Here is a 20,247-nt window from a genome sequence, read left to right on the forward strand (position 1 = left end):
TAACCTTGGCTTAAATAGTGTCAAACAGCTTTCCTGGATTGCCAGTTTATATTCCCACTGAAGTGTGCATATTCCTTTTGCTCCATATCCTTGTAAACACTTGGCGTTATTAATCTTTCTTGATTTAAAGCTTTGTTTTTAAAGGATTATATATTAAAATTTTTTGAGGTCACAAAACACTGTAATTTTAAATGCAAGAGTTTTATATAATGGGGCACCTGGCTAATTCAGTCAGTAGAACATGACTCTTGATCTCGGGGTTGTGAGTTTAAGCCCCATGTTGGGTATAGAGATTACATAAAAAATAAAAAAATAAAATGAAAGAATATATACTAAAATTTCCTGTCTCTTTACCCATTCTTCCTTTTCCAAGTCAACTGATATCGCCAGTTTTTGTTGTACTAATTTTTGTTTTAAGGATTTTATTTATTTTTAAGTAATTTCTACACCCAGCATGGGGCTTGAACCTACAACCCAGAGACCAAGAGTCACATGTTCCATCCTCTGAGCCAGCCAGGCACCCCTGTTTTACTGATTTTAAAAAAAAAAATTTTTTTTTTAACATTTATTTATTTTTGAGACAGAGAGAGACAGAGCATGAACGGGGGAGGGTCAGAGAGAGGGAGACACAGAATCTGAAACAAGTACTGATTTTTTTTAGATGATGTGTTAGCAGAAAGGTGAGTCAATTTTTGGGGTCACTTTATAAATCACTAGAAATTAGTACATGTTTTGTAAAACTCAGAAGATATGACTAAGCAAAAAGAATCCATTGCCTGTTTGGTCAGAATGGTCAGAGAAACTGCCAGATCACTGCATATTACTCTATTCAACACCCCCAACAATTTCATTTGACTAATATTCTGTGGTTTTTTGGCTCACCTCTGCCTTCCTAGCAGCTAACACAACTTGTTTTTATTTTGTTAAGTTTACTTGGCTTTTTTTTCCTCCAAGTCCGCAGATTACAAAAGTAAGAGGAATTATTGCAAGCAGTTGAAGAGTAAATTGTCGCACATCAAGAAGATGGTTGGAGATTATGACAGACAGAAGACATAGAAGGCAGATGATACCACATTGTTTGAGAGATTAAGAAGTTATTTGACATCTCTGCAATGTTGTCAGAAGGCAAAATGACTGGATTCTAACCCAGGAAGACAAACCTTTGTCACATTACATCCTTTTGGTGGCTTTACTATCATCAGTTTAATATCATCAGTATTGAAGCATTTTATAAGTAGCTTTTGATAATCAACTGGGCTGAACACTCCAATTAAGGATTCTGTACTTTAAACTTCGGCTCTTATATTGAGGACTGACTATAGGTTGAGGTTTTTAAACCTTGAAGGCAGGTCCCATGGTGAACTGTGCTATGAATTTGCACACTCAGGCAGTGTTTTCTTAACACCTAAGTGCACGCACTGGTTCACATTGGTGATCTCATCCATTCCTCCCAGAAATCTGTTTTCAGAACTGTTATTTATAATCATTTCTTTTCAGGTAGGGAGACTGGGTCCCTGCAGTGAAGGCTCTGAAGTGAATCTGCCTGTTTCCTGGCTTATAGTTTTGGTTAAGTCTGTTTTACGACTTGACTCCATTAATTAAAGTCCCTCGGCCTTTCCCTTAGCTCCTGTGGCTAGTGCATTCTATCAACCTCCCTATTCATTTTTTTTTTTTTCTGTGTATAAGTGGTTAAAAGACCTTTTCATTGTTGTGTGCTCTCCAGATAATAAAGATCATGTAAAAATAACACATTGTGAAACTTAAAGATTGTAAATACATACAGGTATTCACTTTTTAAAAATCACAGTTTAAACCTGGTTAGAATTTGGTTGTGTATTCTAAAATTCTTTTAAATCTTTTATGGTTTACATGTGTGTTTGTTTCATTTTTTTAAACCAACTAGGCTTTTTCATTATATCAGAATATCTGATTACATTGCTAATTCGGTTGTGACTTGGATCGTGTCTTAAGAGAATATTCAAGTTCTGTACATATTTTATAAGGTATTAAACCTGGTGTTTTCTTTCATATACTTGTTTGACATCATTCGTGCTGTTGATATGAAGATGTGGAAAATTACACTCAGTTTTATCTGAGTATATAGTTTATTGCGTTAAACTATATTGGTTGCTGTGCTGGTTGCTGAATTTCCCAGTCTTTCAGTTATAAGAAGGCTGATTTGTCTGAGAATACAGCACAATACAACAAAACATCAAATTCTTTCAGATTGTGCCCTTGGTCTCACCACTTTTTTTTTTTAATTAACATTTTTATTAGTAAAGTAAAATTAGCTGATAGTAGTGGGCATATAGCTAGCCAAGTTGATTGTTTTTATCCCCCCCTCCCCCCAGTTTAGAGTGGTTTCTGTGAAAATTTTGGAAGAATAACCTTTAATCATTAGTATGCAATTCAGACATTATACACAAGTCTGAATCATTTTCCAAAGATAAACCTTAAAATGTTTCTTTTATAACATTGTTCATTTCTTCAAATTGAAGAAATTCTTAATTTTCCATGTGCTGTACATACTTACTACAAAAGGTAGTAGTTTATAGTTTTCGTGCCTTTTGGATTCACACCAAATGGTAAGGACTCTTTTGAGGAACTTAACTCATTATTATGCATGCTAAAATATAAATCTCTTTGTTCTTGGAAGTTCGTGTACTTAGATTATGAAGATGGCAAAATTGCCAGTGTTCTGACAAAATAGTACTGTTCACCTGAATGCAGAAAACCAAATAGCATGAGTTTCCATTGTAAACTTGTGTCATAAAGTTGAACTCTGAAATAAAAAAACAAGAAAGTCATTTTTCAAATGTACTTAAAGACTGCTTGGTATTAACCAGCTGGATGTAACTTTAAAGAAGCACCCAGGCATATTTCTAGTTTGGAAAAAGGAGATGTAGGTTAGATGTCAGAAGTCTCTTCCATGTCTGACCTGAGATTCTTTTTAAGGTTTTGTTTTTGTTTTTGTTTTTGTTTTTTATGAAAAAGAGCATGTGTGAGTGGGGGGAGGGAGAATGGGTGAGGAGGGGAGAGAGAGACAGAGAGAGAGAGAGAGAGAGAGAGAGAGAGAGAGAGAGAGAGAGAGAATCCCAAGCAGGCTCCACTCTGTCAGTTCAGAACCCGATACAGGGCTTGAACCCTCAAGGCATGAGATCATGACCTAAGCGGAAATCAAGAGGCAACACTGAACTGAGCTATCCAGGTGCCCCTCTGACCTGAGATTCTTATGTGTGCTTCTGTCTTCTATAAAGAACATTCCATACGTTCTGTTGTGAAAGGATGTGGTCGTTAGTAAAGGTTAATTGCATACAGTGATTCCCTTACGTAGGTGATTCTGTGATAAAAGGCAAAATCAATATTTTAATTTCTCTTTATCTTGAAAAATTTAAAGAAGTATAGAAAATGAAAAATACAAATATCCAGGGTGCCTGGGTGGCTCAGTTGGTTAAGCATCCAACTCTTGGTTACTGCTCAGGTCGTGATCTCACGATTTGTGGGTTTGAGCCTCACGTCAGGCTCCACGCTGATAGTATGGAGCCTGCTTGGGATTCTCTCTCTCCCTCCCTCTCTCTGCCCCTTCCCTGCTCGCTCTCTCTCTCAAAAATGAATAAACGTAGGGGCGCCTGGGTGGCACAGTCGGTTAAGCGTCCGACTTCAGCCAGGTCACGATCTCGCGGTCTGGGAGTTCGAGCCCCGCGTCGGGCTCTGGGTTGATGGCTCAGAGCCTGGAGCCTGTTTCTGATTCTGTGTCTCCCTCTCTCTCTGCCCCTCCCCCGTTCATGCTCTGTCTCTCTCTGTCCCCAAAAAAATAAATAAACGTTGAAAAAAAAAACTAAAAAAAAAAAAAATGAACTTAAACACATATATCCACCACCAAGAAATGACAGGTGTTAGTTTTGTCATATATGCCTTTTGTGAAATAAATTTAAGTCTATTGGTACTTATACTAAAAGTTACATTGTATACACACGTGAAATTATCACTTATTCCTTATATCATTCTATTGACCTTATCATTTCTCTTCTCATTTTACAGGAAAGAAAAATAATGTGGTAGATTAGTCCACTGTCACATACTAGCAAGTGATTAAACTAGGATTGGAAGCTTGGTCTATTGAAAATAATAGGCTCTGTACTCCTGTTCTAGGTTGCCTGTCACTAAATTAATGTTTTGGGTAAGAAGTGATTGGTCTGTATGGTGTTAATAAAATTTCGTATTTTAATTGTAAGTGCATTTTAAGTACTTTGAATTAATGTAAAATGCTTCATATGAAATATCTGAATCTGTAAAGATCTGAGTGGGTGTGTGTGTGTGTAAAGAAGGGTAAGAACAGTGGCACCTGGGTGGCTCAGTCGGTTAGGTGTCCAACTCTTGATTTTGGCTCAGGTCATGATCTCACAGTTCATGAGTTTGAGCCCTGAGTCAGGCTCTTTGCTGACAGCTTGGAACCTGGAACCTGCTTCGGATTTTGTGTCTCCCTCTGTCTCTGCCCCTCCCCCACTCACGCTCTCTTGCTCTCTCTCTTAAAAGTAAATAAACATTAAAAAAAAAAAAGACAAATGAATTAGATACAGGGGTGTATTATCCCTTCTGTGTCTCATATTAACATTTCTTTTAATGAGAATAGTTTTCATAAAAATGCCCAAGTAACTTGGGTAGTTTTTAGAAAACATTTAAAATAATGCCACTTTGTGGTTAGAGAAAAGCACGGAAACATAACTGATTTTGTGTGTGTGTGACTGCAACAAAATGTAGGCGTCTCCCCAGGATTTGTAATTGCTGCCACAGGACCAGCTCGCTCTTCCCTGCTTGGGTTGTTGTGTTCTTGCTTTGCCCTCCAGCAATTACTTGACCTTGGACACATTATTTACCCTTCCTCTCCTTCAGTTTGCTTATTTGTGTGAGAGCTATTTGTACCTGATCTCATAGTTGTTATTAAGGTTCATGTGGGACTGAGCTACAGTCCTTGTCGGACAGTAATAAATAAGGGCTCTTATCTCCCAAAGCTGGAAGGTGATGCTTTAAACACGCTTTTAAAAAGCAAAAAGTGTTTTAAGAATGTATGTATCGTCCCAATCCCTATATGCGTGGTCAGTGCTGGGTGCTATAAATTAGGCTATGAATTTATAAACTTAGGCTATAAATTAGGCTGTTATAAATTAGGCTGTAAATTCTTTTGAATTCTAGACAGCTGCATTAGGCTTAGCCACAATTTCATAGATAATGAACAGGTGCTTTAAAAGATGGATTTACATATCAAAATAAGGACTATTAGGTACTGTTAAAAGCAATTGTGCAGGTTTTCAGTGAGTCTTTCTCTGGAATGATTTAGGTTCTATCTAAAGGTATTGGAGGGGTGCCTGGGTGGTTCAATCAGTTAAGTGTCTGACTTCAGCTCAGGTCATGATCTAACAGCTCCTGAGTTCAAACTCTGTCCTGGGCTCTGTGCTGACACCCAGAGCCTGGAGCCTGCTTCAGATTCTGTGTCTCAGTCTCTCTCTCTCTCTCTCTCTGTCTGCCCCTCCCCTGCTCGTGCTCTCTCTCTCAAAAATAAACATTAAAAAATAAAAATAAAAAATAAAGGCATTGGAATAGGCAGGCTCACCTCTCCCATTCTCCAAAGTTGTACACCCTGAATTTCAGCTTAATAACATGGGCTGAGCTCTTCATAAATTTAACTCAGTGGACTGTGTCCAGCTACCCATGGGCAAAGAACTGTTTCATTCTTCACAGTTGTCCCCGAGTTTTACTAGTTGAAACATTAGGCTAGGTTAGATCCATTTCTTTATTCTACCCATTTGCACACAATTAGAATATTATGTCAGTCGTAATTATGGCAAGAGATTATAATCCATGGATTTACGCATTTTTTTGTTTTGCCTTAGTACCACTCCTACTTGAGTCAAGATCTACGAATAAAATTTATACAGTTGTTTAAATGATTCAGCCTCCTCTCCACAAATAAGCTTTAAATTTATTGGGAACTCCTGTTGTTTTCCTAGTTTTTCATTAAAAACAAAGGCCTTCCTTAGGGGCTCCTGACTGGCTCAGTCAGTAAAGCATATGACTGTTGACCTCAGGGTCGTGAGTCCAAACCCCACAGTGGGTGTGCAGCCTACTTAAAATTTTTTTTAAATGCTTTTTTAATTAAAAAAAGTTGTTCCCAGACTGATGGATAGTGAACATACACAGGATACATACTTGGGACTCGGGGGTGTGGCCACTTGTCCCAAAGGAATGCATCCTGTCTTGGAATATGATGGCCAACCGGAATGGAGGGAAAGAAAAAGGAAAAAGTGGAGTTAATGGAAGGGAGCATAGGGGAAAAGTAAGAAGGGCAAAGAAAAAGTCCTGAAGAGAGTCAACGATGTGGGGGATGCAAAAAATGGCACTAGGATCAGCAGTGCTAATTTCTCCTCTCCTTTTAATTTTTTTGAAAAAAATTTATTTTATTGTTTTAAAATGTTTACTTTTGGAGCACCTGGGTGGCTCAGTCGGTTGAGCATCTGACTTTAGCTCAGGTCATGATCTCACAGTTCTCGAGTTTGAGTGCTGACAGCTCAGAGCCTGGAGCCCGCTTCAGATTCTGTGTCTCCCTCTCTCTCTGCCCCTCCCCCACTTGCATTCCATCTCTCTCTCAAAAATAAAATAAGACATTAAATCTTTTTTTTTTTAATTTTTTTTCAACGTTTTTATTTATTTTTGGGACAGAGAGAGACAGAGCATGAACGGGGGAAGGGCAGAGAGAGAGGGAGACACAGAATTGGAAACAGGCTCCAGGCTCTGAGCCATCAGCCCAGAGCCTGACGCGGGGCTCAAACTCCCAGACCGCGAGATCGTGACCTGGCTGAAGTCGGACGCTTAACCGACTGCACCACCCAGGCGCCCTAAATCTTTTTTAAACAAAAAATAAGTAAACATTAAAAAATACTTTTAGAGAGAGAGAATCCCAAGCAGGCTTTGTGCTGTCAGCACAGAGCCCGAGAGCAGGGCTCGAACCCATGAACTGGGAGATCATGACCTGAGGTGAGATCAAGAGTCAGACACTTTACCACCTGAGCCACACAGGCGCTCCCTTAAAGATTTTATTTTTAATCTCTACACCCAATGTGGGGCTCAAACTCACAACCCTGAGATCAAGAGTCACATGCTCTACCAACTGTGCCAACCAGTCACCCCTCTTCCTCTCCTTTTTATAATTTTAAAAAGTTTTTATATATAAATTTTCAGAGAGAAAGAGAGGGTGAGCAAGTGAGGGGCAGAGAGAGAGGGAGAGAGAGAGTCCCAAGCAGGCTCTGCACTGTCAGCACAGAGCCCAATGCTGGGCTTGAACTCAAGAACCCTGAGATCCTGACCTGAGCTAAACCAAGAGCCTGGTGCTCCGTAGACTGAGCCACCCCGGCGCCCCTCCCCTTTTTAAAGCCAGTACCGAAAATAAACGGTAAGGCCTTGTTTTCTGGGGGTAAGTAAAAATGCTGGTAATGGAGTTTCCCCTGTGTGATGTGTAAGCCCTGTAGGGTAGGTAAAGGTATCCCCATTTTATAGGTCAAACTTAGGTTGTGACTTGCTTGTGGTCACCCTGCTAGTGTGGCGGAGGCTGATTTTAAATCCAAGTCTGTTCTTTCCACTACTATGCAGGATGCCTTGTGTTTATGTTTTTGAGGGGCCAGAACACAAGGAAAGATTTTGGTACCAACAAAGCACCAGGGGGGAAGCATATACTGATGGGGAAGTAAAGAAGCCCCAGCACGTACAGTTCCTTTCTATTATTCCTCTCCTGCGGTAACTGTTTTCCGATGCTCTAGATGTGCCTTGCCTCTCCATTTCTCAAGTGTGGGAAATGTTAGAATCAACTGGAAAAAAAAAAAAAAAAGCCAACCTCAAATAGGTTACTAAATGTATTATATGTTGTTTTGCTGAGGACCCTAGCCCAGGAAAGTGTTTCAGATGGCTCAGAACTGCTCCGAAACTTTTAGCTTTACCGGAGATTATACATAAAAAGGGTAAGGAGTTTACACGCTTGCGAGCAGTTCTCTGATGTATAATTACGTGTCACAAGGTATAATCGTTTCGGTTGTAAAAATTAAGGTTTATGGATTTCCACATAGACACGTGAAAAACCCTTAGGTCATCTTAATACATTGTGTTTCTAGCCTATTTGTTCAAAAATATTGGCTGTATGCCTCTGCTTAACTGGTTTTCCTGTTGTTGTTTTGATTTCTCGAGAAGGTTGACATCAGTCGTCTTTTAAAAAAAAAATTTTAATGTTTATTTTTGAAAAGGGGAGAGGGGCAGCGAGAGAGGGAAACACAGAGTCTGAAGCAGGCTCCAGGCTCTGAGCTGTCAGCACAGAGCCTGATGCGGAGCTCTACCTCACGCACCCTGAGATCATGACTTGAGGGGAAGTCGGACACCTAATCGACTGGGCCACCCAAGTGCCCCATCAGTTGCCTTTTTTAAGGTACTGCAGTTTTCGTGCACACTGGTAATTCCATATGTATTAGCAGGCATCTCAAACATCTCAAACTTGCCCAAAACTGAACTGTCCTTACCACCCCTTCACCCTCTCAGTAACTGCAACTCTAACCTTACAACACCTCAACTGAAAACTGGGTCTATGGATCCTAACACCCATCTGCTCTGTTGGAGCAGAATCCAACAGATTCTAGAACCCAATCTTCTCACTAGCTGCACTGCCATACTATACTAGTTCAAACCACTAACATTCCTCCAAAAGTTATTAAAATGTTCAGAGCTCCCACCAGATTTCAGCAGTGATCACTCAACCATTTCCTCACCCAGTCCCTGAAACACATCATTGTGTTTCCACCTCAGGACCTTAGCACTTGCAGTTCTCTGTGTCTGGGGAGGTCTTTCTCTAGGTATCAGCATGGTTAACTCCCTTTCTCATTCTGGTCATGGCTCAACCATCTTCTCAGCGAGGGTTCCTCTGACTAGACTATTTTAAGCTGCCACCTTTTCCCCCTTCCATGCTTAATTTCTATTGGCACTATCACCATTTGATACAGTATGCTTTTCTTGATAAATACCTTCATGGTAGAAGCAAAATTCCAGGAGGGCAAGGATTTGTTAGTTTTTCACTGCTATTTACTCAGTGCCTAGAACTGTCGCAGGCCCACAGTAGGTGCTCAATAATACTTGTTCCATGAACAGCAGGAGCAGCAGGGTCTTCCCAGAAAACCGTTGTCCAGTAAGGTTCTGGCCCAGCTGCTGCTGCTGCTGCTGCTGCTGCTGCTGCTGCTGCTATTAGAGTCATTCACGCCAACCTTTTAGAACTAATATAACAAAAATCAAGCTCGTCAGATCCGGGGTAGACGGCGATCACTTTTCCCGCCTCTTTGTGAATAACCGCTGGAAGTGGGGTAAGAGGCCCTTCCTCGCACCCTAAGTCAGCTCCAGCTACGTGTCCGCCCACGAGGGTCCAGCACCAGCACGGGCTCGAAGCAACCGGAACGTTTCGTCCGTCGCCGCCGCGCACAGGGGAAAGATTTCGGCATCGTCCTTGGAGCGGACTGGGCGGGGCTTCCGGGTAGAGCGGCATTCTACGAGACCGGTGAGTCCGCGGCGAGAGCTCCTAGAGGAGCCAAGGTGGGCACCGGTTGTTTGGGGAGCGCGGCAGCTTGGAAGTCTTTCGCGTGCGGGCGCGGAGGCTGAATGGTTCCGAGCAGCCTCGTAGGGATTCGTGAGTGGGAGGGAGCGTATGGAGGGGGAGGAGGGCAACTTCCGTGTGGGAGCTGGAAAGAAACGTGTGGGTCTGTAGTCCAGGGAATGGCTTTCCTTCCTTAAGGCAGAACGCGAGTTTTGGGAATTGTGGTCGTGGGTCCGAGTTTGACCTACCTCCAGCTATGTGACCTCGACAGAGTTTACCAGCCTTTTGACTCTTCGAGTTCCAAGTCTGAACACAGGGCAGTGATCACCCGTGCCTGGCTCGAAGCGCTTGGCAGGGTTAGGTGTGAGTAAAAGCTTCATAAATTGGGACGTTTGGTGCAGATCTCATTTGTTTTTGGAAGCATTCTGAGCTCATGTGCCTGGAATCACACCAACAGGCCTACGCTAGGAGAAATAGCTTTTCTGGGTTTGGATTCCCATGAAACGAATCAACTTTTGGAGATGCTGACCGAAGAGGTCACTAAGTACATCTTTTGCCAGGATGCATAACTTCTTTCTCTAGGAATAACATGCATTATAAACATCCAGCTTCCCTTGGAATATCAGCAATTACAGGGAGCTTAATACCTCTGTAATTTCCCATTGCACACAACTCTAAGTCCTTGTGTCCAATGAGTCAGAAGTGTTCCTGTTTGCAGTCTTCTGCTTGTCAGTTCTGTTTCTCAGCTTTCAGAGAATTAAAAGTAGAAACTAAGAATAAGATAACAGTTTAAATATTGATAGGATGGTTGGCAGTAGTGACATTTCTAAGAATTTGAGTTTGAAAACATCAAGAACACTATGTAAACTTTGATTTTTGTAATTCGCAGTAATTCAGAAACTTTGATGGAGGATCAAAATGTTCAGTTTAGTCGCCATATGCTGTTTCTACATGGACCATTAAGTTTACAAGCACCAGCATAGTGTGTTAAAATAACACAAATGTTAGAATTAAGTCACTTGTCATTATTTCATGCAGTCTACCTAAGTTCATACTATAGTAGATCACCAGATTCCATGAAACAAGTAGATCTCTTCCAATGCCAGGGAGTGGTTTGTGACTTAAATGAGAGACCTACAGAATTTTAGCAAATAATATCTGATAATAGCAGATGCCTCAGAAAGCACTGATGCCACAAAAGCAGTTTGCAACTTGTCAATAGATTTTAATTCCAGAAGCCCATTTATAGATCAATTCTTTAGATCTTAAAATGTATTTTTCTATAGTGTAAGTGGAGGGGCGCCTGGGTGACTTAGTGGATTAAGTGTCCAAATTCCACTCAGGTCATGATCTCTCGGTTCATGAGTTCCATTCCCACCTGGAGCTCTGTGCTGACAGCTCAGAACCAGGAGCTTGCTTGGGATTCTGTGTGTCCCTCTCTCTCTGCCCCTCTCCCTCTCACACTCTTTCTCTCTCAAAAATAAATAAACATTAAAAAATTTAAATATATATTATATGTATATAATATATATAGTGTGAGTGGGGTGTAAGGTCTTGCATATGATCCTTATTACAGAAATTAATTTTTCCTCTGCCAGTGGTGGGATTTGTTTTGTCCTTAATGTCTTCTTGGCCCTTAGGATTCCTTTGATCTTTCATTTATGAAAGAAGGAAGCTGATAGTGAAAGTGTAGGGTAGGCATGGAGATTCCACTGGGGAGGAAGGGAGTGTAGAAGTGACTAGGATATTTTATTACTTGGTTATGGTTAATAGATTACCCCCCTATTACCCGTTTTATCCCTGATTATTAAAGAAATACATGCTTATATGAAAAATACAAAAATATGGGGATGCCTGGGTAGCTCAGTCCATTAAGCATCCAACTCTTGATTTTGGCTGAGGTCATGAGCTCACTTTGTGAGATTGAGTCCTGTGTCGGGCTCTGTGCTTTTAGCCCCCTCCATGCCCCTGCCCCCACTCGTGTGCATGTGCTTTCACTCTTTATTTTTTTCAATAGTTGAGATAATAATATAGTTTTAATATTGTGTCCTTTTTTGAATTTTGAGCCATAAGCCTTTACCATTTATAAATAATAAATTTCAAGAGTGCCTGGGTGGCTCAACTGGTTAAGCACCAACTTTGGCTCAGGCCGTGATCTCATGGTTTGTGGGTTCAAGCCCCCCATCGGGTTCTGTGCTGACGGCTTAGAGCCTGGAGCCTGCTTTGGATCCTGTGTTTCTGTCTCTCTCTGCCCCTCCCCTGCTCGTGCTCTGTCTCTCTCTCAAAAATAAAATGAATATTAAAAAAATTATAAATAACAAATTTCATTTTGGTTTTTATTTATTTTTATTTTTTTAATTTTATTTTTTATTTTTTAAAATTTACACCCAAATTAGCATTTAGTGCAACAGTGATTTCAGGAGTAGATTCCTTAGTGCCCCTTACCCATTTAGCCCATCCCCCCTCCCACAACCTCGCCAGTAACCCTCAGTTTGTTCTCCATATTTATGAGTCTCTTATGTTTTGTCCCCCTCCCTGTTTTTATATTATTTTTGTTTCCCGTCCCTATGTTCATCTGTTTTGTGTCTTAAAGTCCTCATGAGTGAAGTCATATGATATTTGTCTTTCTCTGACTAATTTCGCTTAGCATAATACCCTCCAGTTCCATCCACGTAGTTGCAAATGGCAAGATTTCATTCTTTCTGACTGCCAAGTAATACTCCATTGTATATATATATACCACATTTTCTTTATCCATTCATCCATCGATGGACATTTGGACTCTTTCCATACTTTGGCAATTGTTGATAGTGCTGCTATAAACATGGGGGTGCATGTGTCCCTTCAAAACAGCACACCTGTATCCCTTGGATAAATGCCTAGTAGTGCAATTGCTGGGTCGTAGGGTAATTCTATTTTTAGTTTTTTGAGAAACCTCCATACTGTTTTCCAGAGTGGCTGCACCAGCTTGCATTCCCATATTTATTTATTTTTAATATGATTTATTGTCAAATTGGCTAACATACAATGTGTAAAGTGTGCTCTTGGTTTTTGGGGTAAATTCCCATGGTTCATCGCTTACATACAACACCCAGTGCTCATCTCAGCAAGTGCCCTCCTCAATGCCCATCACCCATTTTTCCCTCTCCCTTACCCCCCCCCCCCCCCCCGCCGCATCAACCCTCAGTTTGTCCTCTGTATTTAAGAGTCTCTTATGGTTTCCTTTGGTCCCCCTCTGTTTGTAACTATTTTCCCCCCCTTCCCTTCCCTTCCCCCATGGCCTTCTGTTAAGTTTTTCAAGTTCCACATATAATTGAAAACATATGATATCTCTTTCTCTGACTGACTTATTTCACTTAGCATAATACCCTCCCAGTTCCATCCACATTGCTGCAAATGGCAGGATTTCATTCTTTCTCATTGCTAAGTAGTATTCCATTGTATATATAAACCACATCTTCTTTAGCCATTCATCAATGGATGGACATTTATGCTCTTTCCATAATTTGGCTATTGTTGAAAGCGCTGCTATAAAAATGGTGGTACATGTGCCCCTATGAATCAGCACTCCTTTATCCTTTGGATAAATTCCTAGTAGTGCTATTGCTGGGTCATAGGGTAGTTTTATTTTTCATTTTTTGAGGAACCTTCACACTGTTTTCCAGAGAGGCTACACCAAGTTACATACCCAGCAACAGTGCAAGAGGTTTCCCGTTTCTTCACATCCTCACCAGCATCTGTCGTTTCTTGAGTCGTTCATTTTAGCCACTCTGACCGGCGTGAGGTGGTATCTCATTGTGGTTTTGATTTGTATGTCCTTGATAATGAGTGATGTTGAGGATCTTTTCATCTGTCCGTTGGCCATCTGGATATCTTCTTTGGAAAAGTGTCTATTCGTGTCTTCTGCCTGTTTCTTCACTGGATTATTTGTTTTTCGCATGTTGAGTTTGGTAAGTTCTTTATAGATTTTGGATACTTACCCTTTATCTGGTATGTCATTTGCAAATATCTTTTCCTATTCCATAGGTTGCCTTTTAGTTTTGTTGATTGTTTCCTTTGCAGTGCAGAAGCTTTTTATCTTGATGAGGTCCCAATAGTTCATTTTTGCTTTTAATTCCCTTGCCTTTGGAGACGTGTTGAGCAAGAAATTGCTGTAGCTGAGGTCAAAGAGGTTGTTGCCTGTTTTCTCCTGTAGGGTTTTGATGGTTTCCTGTCTTGCATTTAGGTCAGTCATCCATTTTGAGTTTATTTTTGTGCATGGTGTAAGAAAGGGATCTTGTTTCATTCTTCTGCATGTTGCTGTCCAGTCCTCCCAGCACCATTTCCTAAAGAGACAATCTTTTTTCCGTTGGATACTCTTTTCCTGCTTTGTCCAAGATTAGTTGGTCATACATTTACGGGTCCTATTCTGGGTTCTCTATTCTCTTCCATTGGCCTATGTGTCTGTTATTGTGCCAATACCATACTGTCTTGATAATTACAGCTTTGTAGTAGAGATTAAAGTCTGGGATTGTGATGCCTCTGCTTTGGTTTTCTTTTTCAACATTGCTTTGGCTATTCGGGGTCTTTTTTGGTTCCATACAAATTTTAGGATTGTTTGTTTTAGCTTTGATAAGAATGCCGGTGCAATTTTGATTGGGATTGCATTGAATGTGTAGACTGCTTTGGGTAATATTGATGTTAAATAATATGTATTCTTCCAATCCATGAGCATGGAATGTTTTTCCATTTCTTTGTGTCTTCTTCAATTTCCTTCATAAGTTTTCTATAGTTTTCAGCATACAGACCTTTTCATCTTCGGTTAGGTTAATTCCTAGGTATTTTATGGTTTTTGGTGTAATTGTAAATGGGATCGATTTCTTGATTTCTCTTTCTGTTGTTTGCTTATTGGTGTATAGAAATGCAACTGATTTCTGTACACTGATTTTGTATCCTGTGACTTTGCCAAATTCGTGTATCAGTTCTAGTAGCTTTTTGGTGGAGTCTTTTGGGTTTTCCATGTAGAGTATCATGTTGTCTGCAAAGAAGTGAAAGTTTGACTTCTTTGCCAGTTTGGTTGTCTTTTATTTCATTTTCTTGTCTGATTGCTGAGGTTAGGACTTCCGACACTATGTTAAACAACAGTGATGAGAATGGACATCCCTGTCATGTTCCTGATCTCAGGGGGAAAGCTTTTAGTTTTTCCCCATTGAGGATATTAGCTGTGGGCTTTTCATATGTAGCTTTTATAATATATAAGGTAATATAAGCATATATTAGGTTTGTTCCTTCTATCCTGACTTTCTTGAGGGTTTTTATTAAGAAAGGATGCTGTAGGGGCACCTGGGTGGCTCAGTCGGTTAAGTGTCTGACTTCGGCTCAGGTCATGAGCTCGCAGTCCGTGAGTTCGAGCCCCGCGTCAGGCTCTGTGCTGACTGCTCAGATCCTGGAGCCTGTTTCAGATTCTGTGTCTCCCTCTCTCTCTGACCCTCCCCCATTCATGCTCTGTCTCTGTCTCAAAAATAAATAAACGTTTAAATAAATAAATAAATAAATAAATAAATAAAAGAAAGGATGCTGTAATTTTGTCAAATTCTTTTTCCACATCTATTGACAGGATCATATGGTTCTTGTCCTTTCTTTTTAATGTGATGTATCACATTGATTGATTTGCATATATTGAATCAGCCTTGCAGCCCAGGAATGAATCCCACTTGATCATGGTGAATAGTTCTTTTGTATGCTGTTGAATTCGATTTGCTAGTATCTTGTTTAGAATTTTTGCATCCATGTTCATCAGGGATATTGGTCTGTAATTCTTTTTTGTGGGAGTCTCTGTCTGGTTTGGGAATCAGGTAACGCTGGCCTCATAGAATGAGTACGGAAGCTTTCCTTCTGTTTCTATTTTTTGGAACAGCTTGAGAAGGATAGGTATTAACTCTGCTTTAAATGTTTGGTAGAATTCCCCTGGGAAGCCATCTGGCCCAGGACTCTTATTTGTTGGGAGATATTTGATAACTGTTTCAATTTCTTTGCTAGTTATGGGTCTGTTCAAATGTTCTTTTTCTTCCCCTTTGAGTTTTGGTACTGTGTGGATGTCTAGGAATTTGTCCACTTCTTCCAAGTTGTCCAGTTTATTGGCATATAATTTTTCATAGTATTCTCTGATAATTGCTTGTATTTCTGAGGGGTTGGTTGTGATAAGTCCAGTTTCATTCATGATTTTATCTATTTGGGTCCTCTCTCTTTTCTTTTCTTTCCTTTTCTTTTTGAAGTTTCTTTTTTTTTTTAATTTTTGTTTTTTTTTAATGTTTATTTATTGTTGAGGGAGAGAGAGACAGAGCATGAGCAGGGGAGGGGCAGAATTCAAAGCAGGCTCCAGGCTCTGAGCTGTCATCACAGAGCCCGATGTGGGGCTTGAACTCATGAACCGTGAGATCATGACCTGAGCCAAAGTTGGATGCCCAACCAACTGAGCCACCCAGGCGCCTCCCTCTTTTCTTTTTGTGAAGTCTGGTTAGGGGTTTATCAGTTTTATTTTTTCATAAAACCATCTCTTAGTTTCATTGATTTGTTCTACTTTTTTTTTTTTTTTTTGGATTCTATATTGTTTATATCTGCTCTAATTTTTATTATGTCTTTTCTTCTGCTGGGCTTAGGGTTTCCTTGCTGTTCTGCTTCTAGTTCCTTCAGGTGTGCTGTTAGATTTTGTATTTGGGATTTTTCTTGTTTGTTGAGATAGACCTGGATTGCAATGTATTTTCCTCTTAGGAATGCCTTTGCTGCATCCCAAAGAATTTGGACTGCCGTGTTTTCATTTTCATTTGTTTCCATATATTTTTTAATTTTTTCTTTAATTGCCTGGCTGACCCATTCATTCTTTAGTAGAATATTCTTTAACCTCCATGCATTTGGAGGTTTTCCAAACTTTTTCCTGTGGTTGATGTCAAGTTTCATAGCATTGTGATTTGAAAGCGTGCATGGTATGATCTCAATTCTTTTATATGTATTGAGGGCTGTTTTGTGACCCAGTATGTGATCTATCTTGGAGAATGTTCCATGTGCACTCAAGAACAATGTGTATTCTGCTGCTTTTGGATGAAAAGTTTTGAATATATCTGTTAAGTCCATCTGGTCCAGTGTATCATTCAGGGCCATTGTTTCTTTACTGATTTTCTGTTTAGATGATTTGTCCATTGTTGTAAGTGGAGTATTAAAGTCCCCTGCAATTATCACATTCTTATCAGTAGGATTGCGTATGTTTGTGATTGTTTTATATATTTGGGTGCTTTCATATTGGGTGCATAAACATCTATCATTGTTAGCTCTTCTTGATGGATAGACCCTGTAATAGTGATATAATGCCCTTCTTCATCTCTTGTTACAACCTTTAGTTTAAAATCTAGTTTGTCTGGGGCGCCTGAGTGGCTCAGTCGGTTAAGCATCCGACTTCGGCTCAGGTCACGATCTCACAGTCCGTGAGTTCGAGCCCCGCGTCGGGCTCTGGGCTGATGGCTCAGAGCCTGGAGCCTGCTTCTGATTCTGTGTCTCCTTCTCTCTCTGCCCCTCCTCCATTCATGCTCTGTCTCTCTCTGTCTCAAAAATAAATAAAAACGTTAAAAAAGAATTAAAAAAAAAATAAAACTTAAGGAAGCTTTTTTAAAAAAAAAAAAAATCTAGTTTGTCTGATATAAGTATGGCTGCTCCAGCTTTCTTTTGACTTCGAGTAGCATGATAGATTGTTCTCCATACCCTCACTTTCAATCTGAAGGTGTCCTCAGGTCTACAATAGGTCTCTTGTAGACAGCAAATAGATGAGTCTTATTTTTTTATCCATTTTGATTTTTTTTTCAACGTTTATTTATTTTTGGGACAGAGACAGAGCATGAACGGGGGAGGGGCAGAGAGAGAGAGAGGGAGACACAGAATCGGAAACAGGCTCCAGGTTCTGAGCCATCAGCCCAGAGCCTGACGCGGGGCTCGAACTCCCGGACCGCCAGATCGTGACCTGGCTGAAGTTGGACGCTTAACCGACTGCGCCACCCAGGCGCCCCTATTTTGATACCCTAGGTCTTTTGATTGGAGCATTTAGTCCATTTACATTCAACATTATTATTGAAAGATAGGGATTTAGGGTCATTGTGTTATCTGTAGGTTTCATGCTTGTGGTGATGTCTCTCGTCCTTTGTAGTCTTTGCAACATTCCACTTACAGAGTTCCCCTTAGGATGTCTTGTAGGGCTGTTTTAGTGATGATGAACTCCTTCAGTTTTTGTCTGGAGAAAACTTTATCTCTCCTTCTATTCTGAATGACAGCCTTGCTGGATAAAGGATTCTTGGCTGCATATTTTTCCTATTCAGGACATTGAATATTTCCTGTCACTCCCTTCTGGCCTACCAAGTTTCAGTAGATAAGTCTGCTACTTCCCTTATGTGCTTACCCTTGTAGGTTAAGGCCCGTTTGTCCCTAGCTGCTTTCAGAATTCTCTCTTTATCTTTATACTTTGCCTGTTTCACTATGATATGTTGTGTAGAAGATCGATTCCTGTTATGTCTGAAGGGAGTTTTCTGTGCCTCCTGGATCTCAATGTCTGTTTCCTTCCCCAGATTGGGGAAGTTCTCAGCTATCATTTGTTGAAGTACACCTTCTGCCCCTTTTTCTCTCTCTTCTTCTTCTGGAACTCCTATGATATGGATATTATTACGTTTACATTTTCATTGAATCACTTAGTTCTTTAATTCTCCCCTCGTGGTCTAGAGTTTTTTATCTCTCTTTTTCTCAGCTTCACCTCTTTCCATAATTTTATCTTCTATTTCACTTACCCTCATCTCTGCATCTTCAGTCCTTGCTGTCACCACATCTAGTTTATTTTGCACCTCATTTACGACATTTCTTGATTCATCTAAGAAATAGTTCCTTGATCTTTGCAGCAATAGATTCTCTGCTGTCTTCTATGGTTTTTTCCAAGCCCAGTGATTAATCTTATGACTATTATTTTAAATTCTTGGTCAGATATATTGTTTATATCTGTTTTGGTCAGTTCTTTACCTGTCATTTTTTCCTGGAATTTCTTTTGAGCATAAGTCTTCCATTTCGTCATTTCGGCTAGTTTTTTGTCTCTTACGTGTTTTAAAAGCTTGTTATGTGTCCTGCACTTGTGAGCACTACTGTATTAAAGAGTGGTGCTGCACTGTCCAGGGCCTGGCCGTTCAGGAGGTGTTTTTTGGAGTGTGTTACTTACTCTCTGTTGTTGTGACTGTGTTTTTTTTATGTTCCTACTCATAGTGATGTTTTGGGCCCTCCACCAGGTGTGCTTTGATTTGTTCGTTCAAGTATCCCTGGAGAAAAAACAAAACAAAACAAAAACAAAAAAACCACAAAACAACAACCACAATAAATACTAAAGAGGGAGGCGGTGTTGGTGGAAGAGGCCTTATGCCATACAAAGAGAGAAACAACAGGGGCGGAGAAAAAGAAGAGAAAATAAAATTGACCAGTCAGAGAAACTATATGGGTTAATCCAGAGAGAGAGGGAGGAAAACAGAAAAGGAGATATAGAACAAGTATAAAGAGAATAGATCAAATATGTCTGCTTAATCAAAAAGAATGAAATCCTGCCATATGCAACTACGTGGGTGGAACTGGAGGGTATTATGCTAAGTGAAATTAGAGAAAGACAAATATCATATGAATTCACTCATATGAGGACTTTAAGACACAAAACAGATGAAAATAAGGGAAGGCTAACAAAAATAATATAAAAACAGAGAGGGAGACAAAACAGAAGAGACTCTTAAATATAGAGAACAAACAGAGGGTTACTTGAAGGGTTGTGGGAGGGGGGATGGGCTAAATGGGTAAGGGGCATTAAGGAATCTACTCCTGAAATCATTGTTTCACTATATGCTTACTAATTTGGATGTAAATTTTAAAAAATAAAAAATAAAAAATAAAATGAAACTTTAAAAGTAAGAAGGTAAAAAAAAAAAAAAAATGTCTGCTTAAACAAAACAACAACCAGAATAACCAGACTAGAGGAGGGAAGAAATAAGGAGAAAAGGAAGAAAAAAATATATATGTATGATAAGAATTGTCCAAGAATTAAATCAGAAAATGCAAAAACACTGAGTGCCTTGGAATCTTGGTGGCAGCACTGGTCTGGAGGAGGGGCTGTCTGGTTCATCAGCACATCAGTTCTGCTCCAGTAGATAAGCAATTACCAGGCGTGGAGGAGCAGGGTTTGGTGTGGATGGGTCCCGCCTCCACCGGGGGCCTGCTATTGGTTCCCTGAGGCCCCACCTGTGGCCCGCCAGGTTGTCCCCATGGGCCCCTGGAGATGGCTCTGTCACTCTGCAGCCCAGACTCTTGGAATTCAAAGTCCTTTGGTCTAAACAGTGCTGTGTTTGACGGACAAGGGATCTTCGGGTCCCCCTCCTTCTCTGCCATGTTGGATCTGTCAATAAATTTCATTTTAAAACTTCTGATTATAATGGGGTGCCTGCCTGGCTCAGTCAATAGAGCATGTAACTCTTGATCTTGAGGTTGTGAGTTCCAGCCCCACACTGGGTGCAGAGCTTACTTAAAATAAATTTTTGATAATGAGAAAATTCACACACAGAAGTGGACAGGTAATACAGTGAATCACCATGAAT

The 20,247-nt window shown here is 40.3% G+C and overlaps 2 protein-coding genes across 4 annotated transcripts in view; both read left to right on the forward strand.

Moving 5' to 3' along the window:
• Nucleotides 1-2,028, forward strand: part of OCLN (occludin) — a 56,456-nt gene extending 54,428 nt beyond the window's left edge. For all 3 annotated transcript variants that reach the window (XM_047869997.1, XM_047869988.1, XM_047870002.1), the window contains one exon: nt 955-2,028. In XM_047869997.1, coding sequence (XP_047725953.1) covers nt 955-1,056 — 102 coding nt within the window. In that variant the 3' untranslated portion in view covers nt 1,057-2,028. The remainder of the gene's footprint in view (nt 1-954) is intronic.
• The window catches only part of LOC125172249 (general transcription factor IIH subunit 2), a 44,376-nt gene continuing 25,805 nt past the window's right edge, over nt 1,677-20,247 (forward strand). The window contains exons 1-2 of the mRNA XM_047870008.1: nt 1,677-1,688; nt 9,577-9,615. The gene's annotated coding sequence lies outside the window, so the exon portion shown is untranslated. The remainder of the gene's footprint in view (nt 1,689-9,576; nt 9,616-20,247) is intronic.

The sequence above is a fragment of the Prionailurus viverrinus genome, chromosome A1, assembly GCF_022837055.1.
Source record: "Prionailurus viverrinus isolate Anna chromosome A1, UM_Priviv_1.0, whole genome shotgun sequence".
NCBI lineage: Eukaryota > Metazoa > Chordata > Mammalia > Carnivora > Felidae > Prionailurus > Prionailurus viverrinus.